The following is a 23,929-nucleotide window of genomic DNA, read 5'->3' on the forward strand; positions in this document are numbered from 1 at the left end:
GCCTCCGCGCCCCCCCCAGGGGTCACTCCGTGCCGAGGACCCCTGGGCCCCGAGCCCCCGCCCCGCACCTCCTCCAGGACTGCCGCCCCGCATCCCGCAGCCCCGCCCGGGGTCACCGAGCCCCGCGCCCCCACCTCGGGGCGCCGCCTGCTCCCCAGCTCCGCGGGCTTCGGCGGCCGCTCCCCGGCAACCGGCGGGCAGGGCGGCCCCGGCCCCGGCGCCCGCAGCGGCCACTGGCGGCCGGAGGACCCAGCGGCGCCAAGCGAGGCGGGAGGGCGCCCTCTGGTGGGCGCCAGGAACACCGCGGCTCCCTTCCCCGCGTCTGCCCCGCTCCCCGGTCCGCTCCCCGGTCCGCTGCCCGGTCCGCTGCCCGTCTTCCCCGCGCCCGGAAGCCCCTGCCCTCCTCTCCGTCTAGTGGGGGGGGACGTTCCCTGCAGAGGGGATACTAGGAGGCAGAGCGTTGCCCTGGGCCCTCGTTGTCACTGCCATCAGGATGGGTCTTCCCATCACACCCACCCGCCGCCGATCAGAGAGGAGCCCCTTCTTCCTGGGAGCCCCTAACGGGCGAGTCTGGCAGAAGACGGGGAGCAGTGGCCCGGGGCGCCTCTATAAGCCAATCCACAAGGGGCGGGTGAGGCCAGGGTCTCCCCACGGGCTTCCAATCAACAAAAGGAGACATGGCGAAAGGGCTTGAGAGCGCAAAATATTTTATTTAACAATGTGCACTTAGGAAAAATAGCAGCTCCCGCCTCAGAGGAAGCTTCTCGAATCAAAAGTCGCTGGCAGTCAGACACAGAGGACGACGGGCAGGGCTGAGGAGGAAGCCGAGGGCGCCAGGTGGGTCTCGGCCCAGGAACCGCCCCGAGCGCTGACCCTGGGACGCGAGAGACTGCCCATCGACGAGGTCGGCCTCTCCCAAAGGGACGAATCAGTGAAACATTCTGGAAACCGTTCTGTGAGTCCTTCCTAGACGGCAGGTGGCCCAGAGCGGCCCGCGCGGACCCCACCCTCACACAAGCCCTACCCTTGGACTAAAGCCCCAACAAACCGTGTTCCCCCAGCGTTCTACAGAAATTACTTCCTAATGATTTTTTTAAATATTTAAATCTTTTCCTTAGACTGAAGAAGAAGGTGAACAGTTTTAAGAACAGTCGATGAAGCCTTAAAGCTGAGTCCGCCAGGAGGAGGTCTCCCCGTGCAGGTTCACAGGCTGAGTCAGCATATTAGCCACGGAAGGTCTCGGTGCAGAAAGATCAGATTCCAGAGCTTCTGACAAGAAATTATTTTAAGCCACTTTCTTCAAGATGTTACCTACTCCTTAAATGACGCAATGGTGAGAGGAAGCCAGACAACTGGACTGCACCGTGAAGGCGGGCCAGAACACATGGCCTCAGCTGGTCCACAGGGAAAAGTCCAAACCAAACTTATCAGTCACAGTTGTGACACTGGTTTATTAACTCGGATCAGTCACGTCAGAGCACGAGGCCCCTGTGGCTCTGTCCCAGCGACGGAGCCGCCCCTCGCTGACAGCAGAGCCAGTCCCTCCGGCTGCGTGGAAGCGTCATGGTCCTAGTGAGGCCACAGGAAATTACGCAGGGCTGGACACATCTTCACTACAGGAGATAAACACACGTCAGCAGCGAGGGCCGCGCTCGAAACCTAACGGAATTGTTGCTAAATGAAGCCCATGTTTCCTTTGAGACGAAGCATCCTTCCAGGTTCAACAGCGCGAGGTGGGGGCTGACCACCTCAGGACGTGCACCCCTGGCCGCGTTCCTCTCTGAGTCAAAGGTGCACTGTTTCCTTCCAGCGTCTTCAAGGACCCTGGGATTTATCTGGCAGTAATTCACCGTGAGGTTTTGAGAGGTGCCTTAGTTACTGAAAAGCAAAGTCCTCCCGTAGCCAAGATGCTTCCAGCTTCACTTAGTGTAACATCCTCAAATGACTGTGAATGCTGGATCCTTAAATCATGCCTTCAGGTGGAAGATTCTAGTAAGTCCCACATTCCCTCTTTTCATCCAGCTTCCTGAAGGTGTGGAGTTAATGCTGGCAACACTTCATAAATCATTTCTGAATCACTGCATCCGTCTCCACTTGGGAACAGACGGGAGTCGCAGGCAATCAGTCTGGCGAGCTCTTGGTGGAATAATCACTTCAGGGTTCCAAATGCCAGTCCAGGACAGGCGCCATCCTAGCTCAACATGCTGGGTACTTTCTCTGGCCAATCCTTCCCGTCCTTGAACTTCCCGAGGCAGCAGAGGCCTGAAACGACAAGGGACAGCACTGAGCTCCGCACGCCCGTCCCCGACGGCGGGGCGGGGGGCCCTTGGGGAAGGATCAGCAGGTCTGTGGAACAAGCCAGAACAGACCGTTCTCTCAGCAAACAGGCACGTTCTGTTCGTTTTATTCTGTTTGCAAGCCCACGGTCACAGACCAAGTCAGCAGCACATCTTGGCATTCCCTTTAAAGGTGCCTGCAGCTTGGTTAGGGTGGTGGGGTGAGGCTGACTCCAGCAGCTGGGTGTCTAAAGAGCCCAGGGAGAGCGTGGTCTGGCCTGCCACCGAGGGGTGCAAGGGATGCCCAGGGGAGGCCGTGGACAGAACACAGGTGCTTCCTCTTGCTCCCGCGAAAATGCCAACTGAAATGACAGTCAAGGAGCTTTTGTAAAGGCATAAACTGCAAGATGCAGGTCACAGGAGAGAAGAAAACAACTACCGAATCGTGGAATGGAGAAGCAGATGGCAGCCGGGGATGAGAGAAAGGTGCAGGGCGCAGGAAGGCCCGCCCCCGAGGAAGCCCGAGGCCGGGGACACGAGGCGGTGAGGGCAGGGACGGGCCGGTGTCAGGTGAGGCTTTGCATCCCGAAAGCCAAGACCTCCCCACAGACCCCTGCCCCCCAACCTGCGCTCCTCCCCAGACTGGCGGCCAGTCCATCCTCCACAGGCCAGAGCCTGGGAGGGAGAGAAATAAAAGGAAGCATTCATGACCTTCCCGGCCTGGAGGTCACGAGCTACCAGGTAAAGGGAGGCCAAGGCCAGCATGGGGAAGGGAGTCAGCAGGAACCGGCGGGGGCACCCCCACCCAGGGCCGTGGCAGAGCCGGAGAGGGTGAGCAGGCGAGTCAGGGTCTCACCGGGGGAGCCCCCACCCTGCTCCCACCTGCCCCGGGGAGACAGCAGGGGCACTTACTTGTGCAAACTGAGCAGGGTTGTAGAAGGGCACCGCTGCTGCGGGAGGGCCCCCTGCAGGGGCGTGAGCACCCGGAGCCTGAGAAGCACAGAGAGCTCACCTCAACAACTAACAGTGCACGGCGGCTTGTTTCATTTGCAAATACAGGTACTATTTCTGAGAAAGGGTTTATAATATCAATACTTTCAAACGTGCCACAGAAGCTGGTCAAAGATACTTCTTGCAACGCTGTATTTAATTATTTAATGGTTCATAGGAAAACGGTAAAAACCAAAGCAGCATGCAGAGTGCGATGCTTTAGAACCAGAGCGCACACATGAGGTGGCACGGAGCTCTGAGCTGGCACTCAGCGCCAGGGGGAGCCCTTAGTAGGTGCTTTTGGCTGCTGTAGACCTCAGGTGTCCAGCTACAAAATCCAGCGTTTTAATTCACACATAAAACAAGTCACATGAAGCCTTTCTGCCAAGCCGAGGGAAAAGCTCAGTGCCCCAATACGCAGAGAAGATGAAGTATTCCTTTATTTCCCACACAGAGCGACCCCGGACAGCTGTCACTGCCTCGCTCTGCCTGCCTAAAATAAACCTTCTCGTGCTTGTCAGAAAACAGAATTCTCTCTTTCAAATGAGAGCATCCTGACCCCCCCCCCCCCACACACACACACTCTGTCTCTCTCTCTCTCTGAGGCTATGCCTATGGCTAGTCGTTTGAAAAAACCAATTCAGAAAGAGCACTTGCACAGAACTGGTTCGTTCACTACAAGCTTCTTGGGGTCGGTTCGATTGTTGATGTGTCTGGCTATTCAACACCACCCTTTAAAAACTTCTAAAGAAAGGAACACTGCATCCTCAGGCATGTGATGGCTGGGAGGTGACAAGTAATGTCAGTGGCCAGGGGCACGATGACCGACCAGCATAGCGATCTCAAAGGAAAGACAGACAACCCCGTTCAAATCCATGTCCAGGGCACACGGCCAGCCACAGGTACCTGGTTAAAATGCTGGCTCACTTCACGTGATAACGAGCTCAGTGAACTACGGCGCGAAAGCTACAAAACAGCAAGAACACGCAGACACAGACAGATACAGAAATCAACATGCACGTCACTGCTCCAAGCCGGCAGTTCAATCCCAAAGAGCTTTATGACGCCGTTAGGATCAGCACGGCTCGATGGGAGAAAAGCCAGAGTTAGCCTGAAACTCCTATTTTCATGTGCAGTTTTTACTGGAAACGACCCCTGGTTGCGGGGAGGGAGGTCTGCCCAGGCCTGGGCCCAAGGCGGCCAGACCTCGTGCCCCCCGAGGGACCGAGGACAAGAGAGCCCGGCAGAGGGGCGAGCCCGGCTGCCGAACACACACGCAGCCCTTCACTCTAGCCAGAGCTCCCAAACAACTCTGCGGAAACAAGCGTGACTTTAAGGAATACAACACTTTTTGAGTTCTAGAAAGTTTCTAAGCTGCCCTTTTCCTACCCATTAACTTCGTTTTAAAGAAGCCATCTGGACAATAAAATGAGCTTCCTCAGCCCAGACCTTCAGCAGATGCGCTCATCGGGCACCGTTTACCTCTCCTCCCTGGGAACCGTCCGCTCCGGAGGGTGGGCGTTCAGGTCCAGGGAGCGACGCCGCCGAACTGAGCACCTGCCGGGACAGCAGGGAGGCCAGCTACTGCAAAGCCCGTGCATCGGAGGCACCCACCGAGGCAGGACCACCCAGGACGGCCCGCTCTACCCCACGGGGCGCTCCCACTGAGGGGTCGTGAAAGGGTGCCGCGTGGACCTGCTATTCCAACACCCGCAGCGCATCCTTACTGAGCGCCTGCCGTGAGCCCCACCGCGGCCCTGCGATCTGCGCTCTCGTCGGCCCATCCACAGGGCAGGACGCTGAGGCTCAGAGGCGCTGAGGGACCCCCACCTTTAAAAAGCTAATTACTGGGGCTTCCCTGGTGGCGCAGTGGTTGAGAGTCTGCCTGCCGATGCAGGGGACACGGGTTCGTGCCCCGGTCTGGGAAGATCCCACATGCCGCGGAGCAGCTGGGCCCGTGAGCCATGGCCGCTGAGCCTGCATGTCCGGAGCCTGTGCTCCACAACGGGAGAGGCCACAGCAGTGAGAGGCCCGTGCACCGCAAAAAAAAAGCTAATTACTGGAGAAGACAGGGCTGAAATCCAGGTCCAACCAACCTCAGAGACCAAACTCTGAACGACTGCGTTGCACATACACATTATAATCATTCCAAAAAAACCCTCTTCACTGTAAAAAGTTTAGCAAGACAAAATTACTAGGTAATGCGCGTGTGACCCACACCGTAAGCTCTGTGTACACGAGACTCTGGAGAAGGTCAGGGCCGCCTCGGGTCGGGGCAGGAGGCAAATTCCCACTGCCCGACCCCCCGCCTGGGCCCACGGCACTGATCACCTTGGGCTCCGAGGCAGGCTCTGGCTTGGCTGGATCCCCCGTCGGTGCCTGCCCTTCCCTGCCAGCCCCCTCGGCAGGCAGTGCTTCCTCTGCATCTGTGAAGGGGACAGTGGGGGAGGTGGTCACTCGTCCCCCCACCCCCACCCCCCCCCACCCCCCCCACCCCCCGTCGCTGGGGCCCAAAGGGAACAGCCCCAGGGGAGAGCTGCACCCAGGTCCTCAGGCAGACCAAGGGAAACAAGTCCGCAGACAAGCAGAGGGGAACCTCGGGCGCTCTGCGTGTGGGTGAGTAGTTATCTCTTCTTAAAAGAGGATTAAGGCCAGAGGCTCTCAGAAAGAGGCCAAAGGTCAGAAGCTGCACACAGACAGCTGTTCCCGTGCTGCCTACCTGGGTCTGGTCCGAACAGGTGTGTGGGAATTGGGAGCGGGGCCAGTGGCGCAAAGAAGTCCGCGGGAGCAAGGGCTGGCTCACTCCGCTGGGGGCCCCCCGGGTTCAAGACGTCCACGTAGCGCGCTCGGGCTCGGGCTGCCACGGGGAGAGGGAGCGAGGTCACCCCGCCGTCCTCCTGGTGTCCGGAGAGCACCGGGCCAGGCTTCCGCTCCCGGGGGCGGCCTGGCCCGGAAGGGGGCCCCTCCTGGGGCACACTTGCTTGGCTTCTGCCCGGGCGAGGGGTCCCACTTCACACCACGGCACGGCCGATCGCATCCGCTCCGCCCTTAGCTCCCCAGTGATAGGATGGTCCGCCCAGGAACGCTGAACTCTCTAGAGAGCTGGCCCCCCACCCCCCGGGGACTCATCCTCAGAAAACCAGTCCTCCTCCTGGTGGAAAAATAACTACCACCTCGCGGGCACGTTATCATCGCTGAACTCTGGCCCGCCTGTAGGACAAATAAATTACCCAAGTGAACTCTGATTTCTGGTTGGCTGTCATTACCTGCTTTTCTAGAATACATGTTCACAGCGGGTCTGGGGGGCCCTCCAGGGCCAGGGTGGGCAGCTTGCAGAGCCTTGGGAAGGGATGTTGGAGGTGGGGGCGGAGCCTTCTTCTGCGGAGGGAAAGACCAGTGCGGGGTCTGCGCGCTGACCCGGAGCCCACGGGGACCCCTGCAGACGGAGGCCCCTGCCCAGGGCGGGGCTCCCCGCCCGGCCACAGCGAGCGCCTGGATCCCGGCTCACCTCCTCCTCTGGCTCGTTCGTGTCCACCCAGCGGTTCTTCTTTTCATCCCAGACGATCTGCCACAATTGTGAAAGGTAAAAAGAAAACTCAGTAGCAAAAGCTGGACAGAATCAGAAATCAGAACCTGACTGCTTCCGAGGCGCCAGCTCAGGTCCGCTCCGGAGCCGTCACTCCACGCAGACAGGCGGGCGGACGCGCCGCTGCGGGACCCACTGGCCCCCCCGGGCCCACCCGGCAGGACGCACCGATTTGTTCTTGTCGTCTGGCAAGTAAGCTTCTGTCCTCTTCTTCACAGGCAGCCAACGAGAGAACCAGGAGTCACTGCTCTGGACATAAAAACGACCAGGACAACCCTGAGGGCCTGGCGCTGAGCGCAAGGAGCCCAACACACAAGGGCCAACCAAGCCTATGTGGCCCACGCGCGCCTGGAGGCGGCTAAGCCACGGAGACAGGAAGCAGGTGTGGGCCAGGCGGCAGCGAGTCTGGGCGGCAGGGCTTCAGTCTGGGAAGACGACAAAGTCCCGGGACGGGTGCATGGCAGTGTGCTTGAGGCCCCAGAGCCAGAGCCAGGCACTGAAGTCAGTTGAAGCGGTAAGTTTTCTGTATACTTTACCACACTTAAAAAAAATTAGAACGACAGCTTGCCTCTTGGAGCGTTTCACGTCTGAATGCCAACAAATGAGCAGCCTGAGACATCCCCCCGCAGGGGTGGCGACGGCTGGGGAGTCCGCGTGGGCTCTAAGAAGAGGCCCTCGTGCTCCGAGGCTGGCAGAGATTAGGCTTCGGGGACATTGACTTTATCCTGCATACGCTGCCCTTGACGTCTACCACAAAAGGCAGCAGCAACTCCACACCCCCTCACCCGCTTCTCTGAATCTGCGGCAGAGCGGACGGCCCCGTGCTGGGCGGGGAGCAGCCCCCTGCACGTCACACCCCGTCTGGAGGTCCTGCTCTACCCTCACGGCCCGCACGTGTTTTGAATCACACTTGTGTTTACCTAAGACAGTAGCCGTTAAAAGCCACCCACAGGCTGGAGGAGGTGTGCACACACGCACATCCGGCAGGACCTGCGTCCACAACATGCAACAACGCCTGCCGACCTCTGAGGACCCCACGAAGGACGGGAGGAGACCTGAGCCAGCCCCACACATTTGAGGGCGTGGAGGGGGAAGAAGCACACGGACCCACAGCGAAGTGTCACTAAGCCCAGCACAATGGCCGACAACGCAGCCCCCGGGGTGAGGCGGGGCCGCTGGAAGGGGTGCCTGGTAAACCACTGAGGAGGACGGGCTGGCAGGACGTTCTAAAGCCACACACACAGCTGTCCTGTGACCTCGGGCTACACCCAAGAGAAACAAGTGCATCTGCCACCAAAAGACACAGACGAGAACGCTCACGTGGCTTTATTCCCAATAATCCCAAGCGTCCTGCGTTGGGAGAAAGGATACATAAAACCGCGGCGTACGCACACGATCGACATCACTACACAACGACAAGAAGGGACCCCCTTCGCGTGAATTTCGGGAAGAGCCGAAGCCAAGCAGTGGTGACAGAGGTCGGGCAGAGACCACCCCCTGGGCAGCGTGTGGACGGGCCCTGGACCCATGGGCGTCCGGGAGGCAGGCACGGCTCCAGCTCTGAGCTGGCGGGCTTACACGTGGACACGGACACACAGACACTCGCGCTTCACCACACGCTCACTGCCCCTCTGGCTTGATTTAAACAGAAACACATTCCTTCTCCTCGCCTCAGCGTGAGGACAGGGGAGCAGAGCCCCGGCCCCGCCCCCGGCCCCGCCCAGCTGGGGGCTGTGAGTCACCTTCTTGGGCTCCTTGGTCTCTTTCCTGGCTGCCTGGACAGGTCTCTTCACGTCGGGCGCGGGCGTCAGTGGCGGAGGCGGAGGCGGCTGCAGGACCCCTGAGCCAGCGCTCCCCCAGCCCGGAGGTGACTCGGAGCCCTGGGACGTCCTTGAGGAGCCCTGTCCCAAGGTAACACGAAGCAGGCTCACCGGGGGCACCTCCCCAGGAGCTCTTAAGACTTCACGAGAGGCTACGTCACTACGGTGAGCAGAGCCAGGCAAGGAGGGGCTGGTGAGGGCGGCTCCTCCGCTTCCCCAGGGCCGAGTGGACTCAAGGGCAACGTTTTCTAGGAGCATCACGGCGCTCACGATGCGGATTCAAGAATTCTATGGGGTTGCTGGGCCGGAGGAGATGGGATACGTATGTGCACCGAGGAGAAGACTGGTTAGAGGGGGTGGCAGTGGGCATTTTAAAAGATAGAAGCGGGCTTCCCTGGTGGCGCAGTGGTTGAGAGTCCGCCTGCTGATGCAGGGGACACGGGTTCGTGCCCCGGTCCGGGAGGATCCCACATGCCGCGGAGCGGCTGGGCCCGTGAGCCATGGCCGCTGAGCCTGCGCGTCCGGAGCCTGTGCTCCACGACGGGAGAGGCCACAACGGTGAGAGGCCCGCGTACCGCAAAAAAAAAAAAACACAAAGAAATAAGATAGAAGCATTTAAAAAAATACTCATCCCTGGGTTGAGACTGTTTTCAGTACAGTCAACTCTCATTTTTTCTTTCGCAGGGACAGAATGTTTAATGGCGGAAAACGTAAGGAGGGTTTGGACTACAGCAATCTCCTGCTGATGGGATGCCCACAAAGAGCAGGCACCTGTAGAGGCTTCCAGAGTGCAGTTTACATGAAGGCGTTTATCCTCCCACCCCCCATCACTGGGATCACAGCACACCAAGGTGGTATTTATATCGAGCATGTCTGATAAAATGAATCTTGGTTTTAAAAACACCACTGAAAATTTTACGAATCCTATTGTAGAAAGAGATGCAGAAATCAGGGAAGTTTTTCCATTTTAGAAAAGTTAAAATTGACAAGGTAGTTTCATTGTAGATGAGCATTTCTTCTCCTTAAGATACCTATTTTTACACTATTAAATTATCTTTTCCCCTATTAATGTTTTCATCAACTCTTCACATTTTAAGGATTCAAGTTTTCTCTTTAAGAAACGATTCAAAAGATAATCTGATAATTTTAACTATTATCTTTCTACTTACAACTTAAGAACAAAGAGTTTAAATACTTATTCAGTGGAGTTCATGAAAAATAGCTTAAAAAACAAAAAAGAAGTGGGAAAGTACCACATTAGCAAATTTTCCACCAAAATCCTCTTCTCCTAGCTCCGACAGCGCGTTTCTGCCGGGTGCCTCTTGTGGCATCATTCCTGTCAAGGGAAACGAGAGCTCCTGTGACCGCGGCATCACCAAGCCCACAGCAGAGGGAGCAGGCGCGGCCAAGAGACACTGCTGGAGACACGCGCAGCCCCTCCTACCACGCCTCCCGATGTGGGCTTCACAAACCAAGAATGGAATGTTCCTAAATATGTGAAAATAGTTTCTCTTTTCAAGCCAGGCCGTGCAAGTAGACAGATGGTCAGGGACAAGACTGCCCTCCAGAAGGAGGGTCACGGCCTCCCCAGTGCCTTCACAAAGGCTGCAGGCGGGCGCCCCCCGGCCACGCCCTGGACACCCACTCCCACCTCACATCCCAACAAAAGGTCAAGTCACCGATCTTCAATCAGCTTCTAGAACTTTCGGCACACACTAAGGAACGTGCTTTGCTCCAAGTGTGAACGACTTAAGTCTCTCCTACCAGTTAGCCCCTTCAACGCCAAAGCCAAGTTCACTCTGGTCTCCAGACGGCACCTCGCAGACCCACCTGCGTCCTGGCTCCTGGCCTCCGGGAGCAGATGTTCAGTCTCTTGGAGAGATGGTGCGCCAGATGGCAGGCCAGGCCCTGGGTACGGAGCCACGGGATCAGGCCCAGAGGGCTCTGGAAGGCCAAGTGCAGCCCCTGGGGGTCCACAGCCAGGCCCCAGCTCGCCGGGGCCCACGGGTGGTGGCCCTGGGCACATCAGCACCCTGGCGGGGAAGGCCGGCTGACCGTCGGGGAGCGTCAGTGGAGCTGCGGGGAGACGACGGACAAGAGAATGCCTGAGGTTACGTGCTCACTCCAGTGACTTCCGCAGGGCACGTTTCCTTCATCGAGGGCCAAGGAACCAACCGTCCAAGCACAAAGGCTGAAGCTGCCGGGCTGTCACTGGTTTAGGGAAGCGGGACACACGCTTTTCAGGGCCGAGGGGAGGACCTCACTCGGCACAGCACGGGGCGTGGGCTCTAAGCCGCAGCACGACCCCGGCACAGCCCAGCGAGCGGCCGCCTGGCCCAGGCCCGGCTCTGCCTTCACTGAGTCCCCCCGCACCCAGACCTTTAAGGCCGCGAGACCAGTGGGCTCACACCAAGGGAGGGAGGGGCAGAGAGAAAGCAGAGGGCCAAGGTGGGGGGACAGACGGCCCGACCCTCTGGGCAGCAAGACAGGGACGCTGCACGTTCAGAACAGGGGCCCAGGGCGGCACGGGCTCACCTGAGGGCAGCAGCCGCACGTCCTGGCCCAAGTGGTCAGCGCTGGGCACAGGCGGCGCCAGCAGCGCGTTGTCGGTGCCCAGGCCCGCCGGCTGCACGGGTGCTGGGCCGTCACACGGCCCCACCTCGGAGTGTGGCGAGCTGGGACAGCGTGGGGGGAAGGCTCTGTCCAGGCTCCAGGCCGCGGTGCCCTCCTGAGGGAGAAGGACCTCAGGGTCTCCATGCCGGCCGCCGACCGCCATGGCCCAGGTGCACCTTCCCCCTCACCGGGCACCGGGCGCCGCTGAGCTGAGCTGCTCACACCCGCCACCTTCCGCGTGAACACGGCTCCCCGTCGGGCCCCACGACCGGAGCCCAGCGCACCTTGACCTGCTTCTCCACGAGCTGCAGCTGGACCAGCCAGGCAGGCTCCGCAGCAGCCTCCTCCTCCGGCTTCTCCTTCAGCTGAGGGTCGAAGAGGCGCAGCTGGGAGGCGACCTGGAAACGCACGCAGATGAAGACCCTGTTCCCACAGGTGACAGCGGCCAAACCGTGCCTTCGAAACCCACTGGGACGTGGGGCAAGCGCGCCTGCAACGTCAAAGGCGCAGCCCTCGTCCGCTGCGGGGACCTTCCTGAGGCGGGCTCACGCGGCCCGTCCCTGACCGCCTGGAGCGCGAGCACCCACCGCGCCGGCCTGCCGAGCCAACGGCATGGAGCCCGCGGCATCCGGACCCGCGGGAGCTGAGCCCGCCTCTGCTCAGCTCCACTCACTGAGATGCCAACCGCCCTGGCAATGCTCACGCTCTGGGGGGCCAGCAGGCGGGCACGGGCCAAACACGCCTGACCTCGCGTTAACTCCTGAAGCTGCCAGATGGAAACAGGGTTCCTGAATTACCCTGTTTCTGCAGGTGTCCCGAAGTTCCCGTAAGAAAAACATTTTTGGTATCACATGGACACATTCCGAAAACGAAGCTCCAGGAGGAGAGGAACACACTGACGCGGCGCCCCTGGTGCCGGGCGCCGGTGGGAGGGTGGTCACGCGGTCTCCGTCTTCCGGAGCGAGAGCCTGGGGCCGCAGGGCCGCAGCCGGGACCCACCCCAGGCTGCGGCTCCCAGAACCTCTCAGCGCTAAGCGCGAGGCGAGGATGCCTCGAGACACGAGCCTCCTGCAGGCGGGGTCCTCCTCACACCCAGGCTCACCTCCAAGTCTCTGCACGGGACGCCCCGAGGGCTGCTGTGCTGCACCGCAAAGCACCAAGCGCCTGCCCGAGAGCACGCAGGTCTCAACCGGGCCGAGCAGGCAGCCCCGCGCCCTCTGGTCACGAGCACCCCACGCGGCCCCACGCGGCGCACGGGCGCGGCGACGTCGAGGAAGAGTTACCTGAACCAGCTGGCGGAGAAGCACTGAGGAGTGTCCGCGGGGCTGCGCTAGGACGCTCTTGGCGATCACCTCGCAGTAGTGGAAGGCCTGCGTGGCGAGCCCCATCTCGGCCAGGCGGCAGCAGTAGATGAACTTAAACACCTGAGACACACCGATGGCGAGGTGAACGGTGCTGCGTGCCCCCCACTGGTCCCCAGCGTCACCTGTGCCCTCCCGCAGGCTGACGCTACCCTGCGCGTCCCCAACGCCTGCCCACGGCAGAGCTGGGCCCGTTCCCTGAGCTACTTTACATCAGGGTAAACAACTAAGCTTCTGAGAAACTCACTTTCTCTCTTCAACACCCTTAACAGAGCCGTCAGGGCTCTCGACCACCGAGTGACCACGGAGTGACCACGAGGTGCCACCATGCGCACGCACCCCCACGAAGACCGCCTCTCGGGAGCCACCAACGCAGTCACCCTGCTCTGTTGGCACTGATGCTCTGCCCCGTTTCAGACACACAAGCACAGTCCTGGTCAGATACCACCCTCCCGAAACATGGTCCACAGTTGATAGAAAAGTACTTGAAACCAAACACTAAAAGTTTTTAATACTGAAAACATTAAGAACCAAAATGCTAACAAAATTCTCAAATCGGCAAACTTTAATTCTCGAACATTACAGATCAAACATCTCCTCGAGATTTCCAAAAACACTTCATTGTTCTTTACGTTTTTTGAATAAAACCCCTAAACGACTGTGGTCTTGTCAGCACCCACTCCCCCAGCCCTGCCCCCCCCCACCCCCGTCAGAGCTGGAGCCGTGGGGCCCCACCCACCTGGAAGCTGGGTAAGGAGCAGGTCTGCGCCCCCAGGGACTGAGCGTACTCATAGGCTTCTGTCCTCTGAATAGCTTCGTTGGTCGCAAACTTTAAAAATGGCAAACTGTGGAGGACATGAGCAGCCGTCACCTTTGAGCGGGTCACCGAAGGGCCAGCGCTCCACGCGCCAGTCTGGGTTAGCCAAGGGAGGGGCTTTTCCTTTCTAATTATGCAATTCCTCACCTGTGGTTTGATCCAATTAAGACGAGTTTTGTGGTTTTCTTGGTATAAACCCCAAATCCAACCTGAGCCACGAGGTAGCAGAAGTGTGCAGCATCAAGGAGTCCTCTCGAGGCTGAAGGTACATAAAGCAGGCGGGCCTCGGTCACAGGATCTCCCGGAGATCAGAGCGCTCACAGAGACAGCAGAGAGACCCCAGACGGAGGGACAGTCTCGGGGTCCCGAGCATCTGACAGCAGCCCCAGGCCCGCCTTCTATGTCGGCGTCTGACCTACCCAGAGTGTCCCCCATTGTGGCCATCGCCCGGGCTTCCACGTCCACGTTGTTGTTCAGGTTGGACAAAACCATGGCCAGGTGCGGCCGCCAGTCTCCCCACTTCTCATCTCCACAACACTGAAACCAGAGACAAGCAGAAAACCCTCATCCTTGGAACACACTGCCATCTCAACTCTGCAGTGCTCAAAGTCCAGGAGCAGGATGGAAACGCTAGCCTCGTGCCTGGGAGGCGAGCCCTCCTGGGAGCGGGCTCTGAACAGACGGCTGAGCTGCGGAGGCTGCCGTTAGGACCCCCATACTGACCGTGGACGCGGCTGGCATCCGCCCGGACATCAGCTGGTAGACCGTCTGCAGAGGGTCGTTGATCGGAAGGCTGTTGGCGAACCTGGGCAGACGCGAACAGAGAAAGCCCTAGCTCAGCCTGGTTCAGTAAACAGGACACGAAAAACTAGTCTGGTCTCATCTCAGACGCTTTGGTGACTGGCTTGATGCTTGACCTGGGCCAAGTGGACACACTGCAATGTCTTTAAAAGGCTGTAAAGGATGCAGACGATGGAATTCACTGAGATTTTTTGGGGGGGGGGGTCACACTGCGTGGCATGCGGGGTCTTAGTTCCAGGGACTGAACCAGGGCCCCTGGCAGTGGAAGCGCACAGTCCTAACCACTGGACTGCCAGGGAACTCCCTGCTGAGATTTTATAGAATTAAAAAGCCTGAAGTTAACAAAAAAATTTAAATCCTTTAGCAACACAACCCGAGGAAGAGGGCCCAGCAAGCCCACAGCCGTGGGTGGCAGACGGGACTCCCCAGCTTCCTCTGACAAGAGTATGGGGACCGGGGGCTTCCCAAAGCTGACGAGGCCCGGACCCCCGCCTGCAGGCACGCCCGGAGACAGTCCCCACGGCTGGACTCCTCACCTGGTCATGACTCTGGCGTGCGTCCGGCTGTCCATCTTGCTGGCAAGTAACAGGGCGTGACCCCACAAGCCGTTCTTCATCGCGGACTCCAGAGCATCCTGCAAAGCATCGAGAGGTTCTCTGAACCCCGAGAACAACGGGAGCGACGGAACATGTGTCGTCACGCGCGGTCACGGAGGAGGAGAGGGCTCGGCTGCACGTGAAAAAGCAAACGGATCAAAGGCTCCAACACACACGTTCCCAGTTCAAAAACAAAGAGCGGGCGAGTTTCACCGTTTTCACTATAGCCGCAGAGTCCCTGCGGGAGGAGGTTTCTGTGTAGGAACCCCGCTTTCATCACCAGCACAGAGGACGAGCACACCGTCAGAACCAGGGACGGCGGAGAAGTAGCACCGCCTTCTCCCACCTGTCATCTCCGCCATGAGAAAGGCCAGGGGGACGTGAACTCCCCAGGCCCCGAGTGACCCCTGGGCCCTGAGGGCCTGTGCTCAGCACCAACAGGGCCTTAATTACTTCAGCCTCCCTGTATCCAAAATGATCTGGGCCACAACTCAGAAAACTTGTGACCAGGAAGCAGAAACGTTGCAACAGAGAAATGGGAATTAAATGTAACAGATCAGAAGGTTTCAACTAGCTGTAAAATGGCCACATTAAGACCATTTACTCACCAAACATGAGTCTTCTGAGTCTATCGTGACATAAGAGTGCCAAGAACTCCGGGCCCACCAGACCCCCGCTGCCAGAGGCCAGCAGGCGCTCCAACTGTGCCCCCCCCGCGCCCGCTGCACCACCAGGTGCCCCACGGAGCAAACCCCGGGCGTGTCCCCACGGCGCTCCCCACCTGGGCCCGGGCTGTGCCCAGCACCCACTCGCGGTGGCGCGGTGAGCTCACCCCAGCTGCGTGAGAACGCGCTGCCTCTGTGTCGCACACGTGTTTACCCCGAGACACACTACACACGGCAGGGGTGCAGCCTGAGCTCAGTCTACGCGTCTGTCAGATGACTAAACACGGAACCTGCACGTCTGACACCAGCAGCGCTGGAGAGGCCACTATTCGCACCTTCACAGACACGACACACGAGGTGCCGGACAGCCTTTGCAGAACGAGACCCCGGCAGCGCGTTCCGCTCTAGACGCTGGCACCCCGAGAGCAGGCCCTGCCCCCCGCCCAGCGCCCGAGCCGCTCACCTTCTTCCGGCCGTAGAGCAGCAGCTCTCGGAACCGCTCCGTGTCCTTCTCAAGGGTGGTGGCGGCCTGACTGTCAGTGAGAAACGAGAGCTGGGCCTCCCCAGACTCCTCCTCCACTTGCTCCGCAGGCTCATGAGTGAAATCGATCAGGTTGGCCTCACTGGGTGACTTCCCAGGAAGCCACACGGTTCGGTGGTCTCGTAACAAGAGTTCCGCGATGTCTGTGCCCACCACGGTCTGCGAGGGGCAGCAGGGGCAGGAAGGGAGACAGGCTTAACCACAAGCAGCACCCTCCTGCAGGAGTGACGGGACAGCCCCGGCCCTGGTCGGGGGAGGCCCACGAAGGGCCTCCGCGGGCGAGCGACTTCGACCGCCTTGGCACAGGGCCGCCCCCGACTCGGCCGGGAGCGAGGCGGGCAGACCGCACGCACCGGACGGGCCGATGACCAGGAGCCCAAACCGCCCTTCACCCCAAACCACGCACCCTGCTTGGCTCCCGCGTCCCCAAATCACCGCCGAGACACTCGTCCTGGGGGAGCCCCTGGACGGTGCAGCCTGGTACAGAAATCCCGCCTAACCCTCCTCGGGGGTACTGAGGACTCCCGGGACTAGAGGCCCACGAGAAGAGCAGTTCTACAAGGAAGGAGACACGTACCCCGTTCTGTCTGCATAACAGAGCAATAAAGCTCCAAAGAAGACTTGCGGACTCTTTGTCAATTAAATTTTCATTCTGTAAACATTTTGCAGCTTTGCTCTGTGCAAAGTTAATAACATCCACTTTATGGGTGTCATCTCTGCAAAAAGAACACACACTCGGTGAGCAGCGGCCACTGCACCTGCGAGGCCGTGCTCGGCACTGCCGGCGGAAAGGCACCGCGGTCGCGATCGTGGGGCACATACTTGCCAAGAGGCCCCGGGAACGCCCGCATCTCCTCCTGCTCTGGCGTGTGTTGCAGCAAGGTCTGAGGTGGGGACAGGAGAGGGGACAGAGAGAGAGCTGTTCACGGGGGCAGGCAGGTCAACGCCCAGCCTGGCTACATCGGCAGACAGAGGAACGGACGCCATCCTCAGGACGGCCTGTCCCTCCAAGTGGGGAGGCAAAGCCTCCATCACGGAGTATGGGCAACTTGTTCCACAACAGTGACTTTCAAACTTTGTTTAAGCAGTGAGACCCACCCCCCAGACTCTGAGGCAGGGCCTGGATACACGTGATGGAAGAGGCCTGCCAGGGCACGGAGCAGGGCGCCCCGCACCAGCCCCCCGAGATCGTGAGGCACCTCTGCCCACTCTCCAGAATCAGCAGTAAAATGAGCACGGACAGGGTCCTCACCCCAAAGTCAGGAATTCACTTAAAGACAGAAAAGGAACATACAATAAAACCAAGTCTAACACGACACCCAGAGCAGACTCTGAAAATGCTGACTTCCGGGAGGGAAAAGATGATCACGCAGAACTGAAACAACTGACAAACTGAAGATTCGCGGAAATAAACATTTCCCAAGCTTGTGTTTTCAGACAACAGCACACAAGTTGCAGGTGACAAACTGCAGAGCACATGCAACCTGAAGGGCGACGCGCAACTTCTCCCCGTGGAATTACCTCCATGCTGTGAATTTCAACCAACGCAGGCTGTCCTTCTGAAGGCAGATTTGGAATCACTTTGATGAGCTGACCCCCAGGACCAAACCTGGCACAGATATGAGGCACCGAGAATTTCTCAGGAGAAGTTGGTCTCGATGGAGCTACATTTAAATAAAATGAGAAAGAAACAACCCGTATGTCACTTTTTAATGCTTCTGAACTAAATCAACAGCTGAGATTTTCAAGATGCCCATGCAGCTGGAATCACAGATTATCAAGATGAACTGACTTTCAACTGTAGTTAGTAATTGTTAAATATCCTATTAAAAAATAGAACTTAAACGTATGTCAGAAAAACATTCTGACCGTTAAAAGTGAGAATACTCTCCTCTAAACTGAAAACGCTCCTTTAAAAGCCACCAGGATGCACTGTTCACAGAAAGCAGTGCTCGTGCTTCCTGCTGCTCAGGTGGCCCCTCAGCCCCTGCGCCCTGAGTGCTCTTCACAGCCTCACCCTCAGACCACGAGCATCGGAGGGAGCGGCAAGGAAAACGACCAAGAGTGAAGCACCTCAAGCCAAACAGGAGGTGAAATTTTCAATCAAATAACGCTTTAAGAAAGTCCATTATTTTATATTTTATACTGTCACGTTCTAAACCTTCACACACTTGTGCAGTTTTCCAAGAAACAGCATTCGATCAAATATCTCAAAGGCGAATTGAGAATGTGGCCTGTGTGATGAGCGTATGAACTGGAGTTTTTCAAGTTCCCTCCAAGATCCATGTACCCGTGTGGTCGGCACTGGGGCTACACTGAGGCCCTGCCCAAGAACGTGGAGCCTGAGGTCAGAGCCACGCTGAAGTGGACACGATGGACAGGCCGGGCAGCTCCCAGGCCTGTGAGCCGGACTGCAGCCCACAGGGCACCAGCAGCCTAGCGTGGCAAGCGCTGCCCCTCAGGACGGGCACGTGGTAGGGCCCTTGCTCGGCAGGGATGCCCAGGCCAAGCCATTGCCAGTTCCCATCCTGGTGACGACTCAGTCCCTCTTTCCCATCCCAGGCTCGGGACGCCGCCCCAAGGTGTGCCTCGGCCTCCCTCTGCCCCTGTGGGCACGCAGGGCCTCGCCACACACACCTTGCTCCACGGAGGGCCAGCTGGCCTCAGCAGGGTAGCTGTACTCCGGGAAGCCCGGGGTGCCGTGGAAGTCGCCACCGTAGGGGCCGTAGGCATAATCGCCGTGGAAGGAGCCCGGTGGAGGGGGCGCCTCGTAGGGCCCAGCAGTCACGTTGCGACCTCTGTACACCTGACTCTTAGAGAGCAAAGAGCAAACAGGTGAAGTCTCTTTGCCACGCCTGCGGCGGGACCCCAGGCGGCCACCAGAACCCTGGGGCCCGGGCCGGCCCCCGCCCGCCCGCCCACCTGGTGGGAGTGGGAGCTGAAGCTGCTGTGCAGGCTCCGCGCTGAGTGCTCGCTCCGCCGGTCCACCTCCTCCCCGTAAGGGTCCCTGTGGGGCTCGGGCTCGTCGTCAAAACTCCCGGTGAAGCGGGGGTCGTACCTCCAGTGGTCGTCGTATTTCTCAGGCCTGGGGAAGCAGAGGGGCAGAGGCCGGGGCTCGGGGAGAGTACCTCCAGGGCCTATGCTCCCGTGCCACGTGGCAGTGAGCCCGCCCAGGTCCTCGCCGCCGCGAGTCCCGATCCTAAGGACAGCGCTCGTCAGAGCCCACCCTCGAGTGGAGTCACTGCATCCCAAGGCCAAGTTCAGACCCCGCCTTAGGGTTAGAGAGGCAGGCTGGGGGTCCGTCTGAGGTGGTCACCCCTCTCACGGACCCGAGAAGAGGATGAACTGACGCGCGGCGCTGGTTCTGAGGCCAGTCCCCCTCCAAGAGCCCAAGGAGAGAGCCACTGGGAGGGCCAGTTCATCCCGTTCCTCCCGAAGGTGACCACCCCCCAGGAAGCCAGACACAACTGTCGCTCTTGAGTGAATTACAAAGACCCGAGGGCACAGACGCAGAAGCGCAGCTGACTCACGACCCACCCTCCTTATCAAAATCTGTTCTACCAACCTGTCCCCATAAGCATAGCTTTCCTTCCTATACGGATCATACTCAGCATCGTACCAACACCTCCGGTCATAGGTGCGGGGGTCCCTGGACCGAGAACCATAGTGGTACCGATCCCAGTGACCTGGATCTGCAGGCGAGAGATTAATGGGTCAGTACAATGTGCAAAAGACACCCCTCTGGCCGTCACAAAACCAGGCCACCCCAGGACTGAAGAATGCTTTCAGCCTCAGAGAGCAACCAAACTTTCCTCCCGAAAATCTGCACGACCCCAGGGAATGTTAACTGTGAGACACCAGAGGACACGGCCGTGTCCTGCCTGTACTGTGATACCTAACGGCCACTGACAGTTTTTCTCTCAACACACGTGATTAAAAAGAAGAAAAAAATTTTTTTTTATTCGTATCTCTTTTCTCTAATGTGATCCAAAGAGCTTTAGGAAATACTCTCAACAGATAAACAACAAGGTCCTACTGTAGAGCACAGGGAACCATATCCAATCTCCTGGGATAAACCATAATGGAAAACAATATGAAAACAGAACGTATATGTGTGCATAACTGAGTCACTTTGCTTGCTGTACAGCAGAGATTAGCACAACCTTGTACAACAACTGTACTTGAATAAAAAATAAACAAAATTTTAAAAATACTCTCAAAACTAGATCACTTTAAAAAAGCACATTAAGGGGCTTCCCTGGTGGCACAGTGGTTGAGAGTCCGCCTGCCGATGCAGGGGACACGGGTTCGTGCCCCGGTCCGGGAGGATCCCACATGCTGCGGAGCGCCTGGGCCCGTGAGCCATGGCCGCTGAGCCTGTGCTCCGCAACGGGAGAGGCCACAACAGTGAGAGGCCCGCATACCGCAAAAAAAAAAAAAAAAAAAGCACATTAAGGGACTTCCCTGGTGGCGCAGTGGTTAAGAATCCACCTGCCAATGCAGGGGACAAATCCGCCAGCCAATGCAGGGGACATGGGTTCGAGTCCTGGTCCAGGAAGATCCCACATCTTCTTAGTTGTGCAGAGCAACTAAGCCCATGCACCACAACTACTGAGGCTGCGCTCTAGAGCCTGCGAACCACAACTACTGAAGCCCGCGTGCCACAACTACTGAGCCTGCACGCCGTAAATAATGAAGCCCACACGCCGCAACTAATGAAGCCCACACGCCGCAACTACTGAAGCCCACGTGCCTAGAGCCCATGCTCCACAACAAGAGAAGCCACCACTATGAAAAGCCCGCACACTGCAACGAAGAGTAGCGCCTGCTCGCCACAACGAAGAGTAGCCCCCGCTCACCGCAACTAGAGAAAGCCCGCGGGCAACAACAAAGACCCAACGCAGCCAAAAATAAATAAATAAATAAAGGAAATGCAGGGGAAAAAAAGCATATTAACATTATAAGCAAACCAGATACACCACTTTGAGCAAGCACGTGCAGAATTACGCATGAAGCAGTCCAAACACAAAAGTGGAGGAAGAACCCCGGGGGACGCAGAAGCAGGTAGCCATGTTGGGACGGTGAGGGCCACAGCCTGGCAGGGGGACCAGCAGGGCGGCTCAGGGGACACGTGCCAAGACGCACACACTGCCAGACAGCAGTGGGACCCGGAACGTCCTGCGTCTGCCCTGTGTGATGCAGGGGGCTCTGGCCACATGTGGAGCATGTCACACATGGCCATTGCAGTGAGCAGCTTGGTCCCTCATTTTACTGATTTTAATCAATTTAAACAGCCACATATGGACAAGTTACATACTCTAGATCTACTGATAATTATGCTTTGCTGGAAAATCAAAGAAAACTACTAATACGATACAGACACAACGCTACAATTCAGATATAATTTCTTAACGGAAAATAGCAATGTAATTATTTCTAGACGCAAACTACTTTCAATTACTTTGGCTCTTAGCTAAGAGCGTAAGACTACCAAAAGGGAAGGCTTCCTAAGAAATCCCACAGCGTGCCACTCTGCACCCAGCCGCACGAACGGTCTGAACACGCATCTGCTGGCCGTCGACCGATGAAAACGCCCGAACATACCTCCATAATCGTACTGGCTGGAATAATAATTTGCATAGTAGTCACTCTGACTGCTCCATCCACTTTTGGAATTATAGTAACCTTCAGGATACCCTTGCCTGAAAAAAACACACAGTGCTGTTAAAAAACAAATTACCTGTTTCTTAAAGTGGGACACAAATTACACCCAGAGCAACAGGCATTCGTCAGAGCACCTTGGTTGTGAAAATATTCTCATCAGGAGATCCGAACCAGTAACATCGGTAAGATTACAGGATTCCCTACCATACGGCGAATTAAAATTTATCTGTTGAAATAACTATTTAAGTGCTGTTCAGCATAAAAGAACTAACCCTTCTCGCGTGCTCAGTGCTTAAAAGCAGGGTCTCGCGTTCTTGACATCACGCTCGGCGGAAGCAGAAAGCACTGAGCTATCAAAACAAGCTAGCGCCGACGGTACCACCCCTACACAGACCGCGACCCGTGCGTCCTGCGCGGGGAAAAGGGCCCTCACACCCTTCCAGCTGACTGCCCAGGACTCACGACACGGGCCAGACCAAGGCTGGCTTCACAGGCCCAGCTGTGCTGCCGACCCTAAGCAGGACAGGCAGGTATCAGGTCTTCCGGTGCAGGAAGATTCTTGTGACTCCGTGTACCCCTGGGGAATGGCTCACTCCTGGGGGTGCAGCTGCCCCTCAGGAGTGTCCGGCCCCCCCACCTGCCACAGGGACGGCACCCGCTGGGTGGGGGCCCTGGGGGGAGCACCCCAGTGCACCGCCTCCACCCACCACCGGGGGGAGCTCCAGAAGAGTGACCTGACCAAGGGCAGAGCCAGAGCACGCCCACCCCGCTGCCCTCTCCAGCCCCGGGCACCCGTCAGGAAACACTCCACCGCAGAAACCCAAGGCTCGTTCTCCCCTCCTGCCGGGATATGACCACACCAGGCACACGCACAACACACTGATGCTCAGCACCAACGCGCAGGCCTGCACACACGTGTGCACACACGCACAGGGCAGGAGAGGGGAGAGGCTGCTCTCCCTCCATGTGAGCGGTGGGGACACAACAACGAACCCCTGCCAGGTAACCCGACCTGGCCCCTGCCTCCACCCTCCCTCGCCTCTCAGGGCTTCTAGAACACACCTGCCTGCTGCTCTCCCCGAATCAGAACGCCCACTTGGGACTCCAGTCTCACCTCCCAGAGCGCCAGGCCCAGTGGCTCAGCGTGTCCCTCCCAGCGACGGAGGGGGGCCAGCTGGACGGGCCGGCTCACAGAGGCAGGGCCTCGTCTCCAGGTGAGCTACTGAAGATGCGGGAAGCAGCAAAAGCAGCCCCGAGTTTGAAAGGTGGTGCGTGGACGCAGTCTTCACCCGCGTCCAGACTCTATTACGAGCCGAAGGAGCCTTGCACCCTCATGGCAAACCCGGCCCGGTGAGACGAGGGCCAGGGGCGTGGGAGGAGCCACAGCGGGGGGGCTCTGCAGCCCCGCGCTTCCTTCCGAGCCCCCGACACCCCTGGGGGGAGGACTGTGGCCTGCCTAAGCTTTTACTCAGCTGAAGGCACGATGCCAAGGCTCTTTCAAAATGCCTCATCTGTGATCGCAATACTGAGAGGAGATCTGTCAGGGGAGAGAGAAGTGGGAGGGAGCGGCTGGCGGCCTCGCAGCCCGGGGGGCAGTGCCTGGGACAGAGCCCAGGCTTGCGGCAGCCGCTGCCAACATGCCACTCCAGGTTCCGGCCCGCGCCTGCCTGGCCCGGGAGTCCGGGCACCCCGTCACCAGAGGCGGCGAAGGACCTGCACGGGGGAGACGCTGCCTTGGCACCCGCGGAGCTGTGTGCGTCCCTCGGCGACGGGACCACTGCCCGGGCTGGGAGGAAGCCCGCACGAGGGCAGGGGTGGCTTCCTGGTGGCCCTGCACAGGGTCGGGTCTGACCAAAGGCCAACTGACGACACATCCGTGACCGTGCAGCAGCGCGCTTATCTCGATTTAAAGATGCATCCTATAATCTGTCCACACCCACAGAACGTAAACACACGTTAAACAGGTCTGTATAATTCTTTACAAACACGGTCCTTTGCAAATCACTAAGTTACTACCACAGCCGGCAACATAAACGTCAATCACCTGGCAGCTGGTCGGTCCGAGCAGTGACTCGCCCGGGAGCTGGGCCGCTCGAGCTCGGGGTAGCGGTAGCTGTCTGCGAAGGCAGCGGCTGCACCATCGTAGGGCCTGTATCTGGGCTCATAGAGGCCGTAGATGTCCTGCTGAAAGAAGGATGC

At 58.4% G+C, this 23,929-nt stretch overlaps 1 protein-coding gene across 7 annotated transcripts in view; it reads right to left on the bottom strand.

Moving 5' to 3' along the window:
- Nucleotides 1-690: 690 nt before the first annotated feature.
- Nucleotides 691-23,929, bottom strand: part of SEC16A (SEC16 homolog A, endoplasmic reticulum export factor) — a 32,686-nt gene continuing 9,447 nt past the window's right edge. For 3 of the 7 annotated variants that reach the window (XM_022578163.3, XM_022578162.3, XM_030761556.2), the window contains exons 3-31: nt 23,775-23,914; nt 21,671-21,768; nt 19,632-19,758; nt 18,989-19,151; nt 18,704-18,878; nt 17,588-17,730; nt 16,889-16,950; nt 16,644-16,782; nt 15,989-16,225; nt 14,801-14,898; nt 14,187-14,268; nt 13,883-14,000; nt 13,611-13,722; nt 13,386-13,491; nt 12,569-12,709; nt 11,570-11,683; nt 11,208-11,400; nt 10,503-10,748; nt 9,926-10,008; nt 8,595-8,753; nt 7,021-7,101; nt 6,775-6,831; nt 6,533-6,644; nt 5,986-6,123; nt 5,598-5,692; nt 4,749-4,823; nt 4,173-4,232; nt 3,189-3,266; nt 691-2,262 (exon numbers count right to left, since the gene is read on the bottom strand). In XM_022578163.3, coding sequence (XP_022433871.2) covers nt 2,197-2,262; nt 3,189-3,266; nt 4,173-4,232; nt 4,749-4,823; nt 5,598-5,692; nt 5,986-6,123; nt 6,533-6,644; nt 6,775-6,831; nt 7,021-7,101; nt 8,595-8,753; nt 9,926-10,008; nt 10,503-10,748; nt 11,208-11,400; nt 11,570-11,683; nt 12,569-12,709; nt 13,386-13,491; nt 13,611-13,722; nt 13,883-14,000; nt 14,187-14,268; nt 14,801-14,898; nt 15,989-16,225; nt 16,644-16,782; nt 16,889-16,950; nt 17,588-17,730; nt 18,704-18,878; nt 18,989-19,151; nt 19,632-19,758; nt 21,671-21,768; nt 23,775-23,914 — 3,498 coding nt within the window. In that variant the 3' untranslated portion in view covers nt 691-2,196. The remainder of the gene's footprint in view (nt 2,263-3,188; nt 3,267-4,172; nt 4,233-4,748; nt 4,824-5,597; nt 5,693-5,985; nt 6,124-6,532; nt 6,645-6,774; nt 6,832-7,020; nt 7,102-8,594; nt 8,754-9,925; nt 10,009-10,502; nt 10,749-11,207; nt 11,401-11,569; nt 11,684-12,568; nt 12,710-13,385; nt 13,492-13,610; nt 13,723-13,882; nt 14,001-14,186; nt 14,269-14,800; nt 14,899-15,988; nt 16,226-16,643; nt 16,783-16,888; nt 16,951-17,587; nt 17,731-18,703; nt 18,879-18,988; nt 19,152-19,631; nt 19,759-21,670; nt 21,769-23,774; nt 23,915-23,929) is intronic. The other 4 variants (XM_089914007.1, XM_089914012.1, XM_089914010.1 and 1 more) reach the window with 4 other exon arrangements.

This window comes from Delphinapterus leucas, chromosome 6 (assembly GCF_059928025.1).
Source record: "Delphinapterus leucas isolate spDelLeu-1000000601 "Yukka" chromosome 6, BTC_Dleu_Yukka2, whole genome shotgun sequence".
Taxonomy (NCBI): Eukaryota; Metazoa; Chordata; class Mammalia; order Artiodactyla; family Monodontidae; genus Delphinapterus; species Delphinapterus leucas.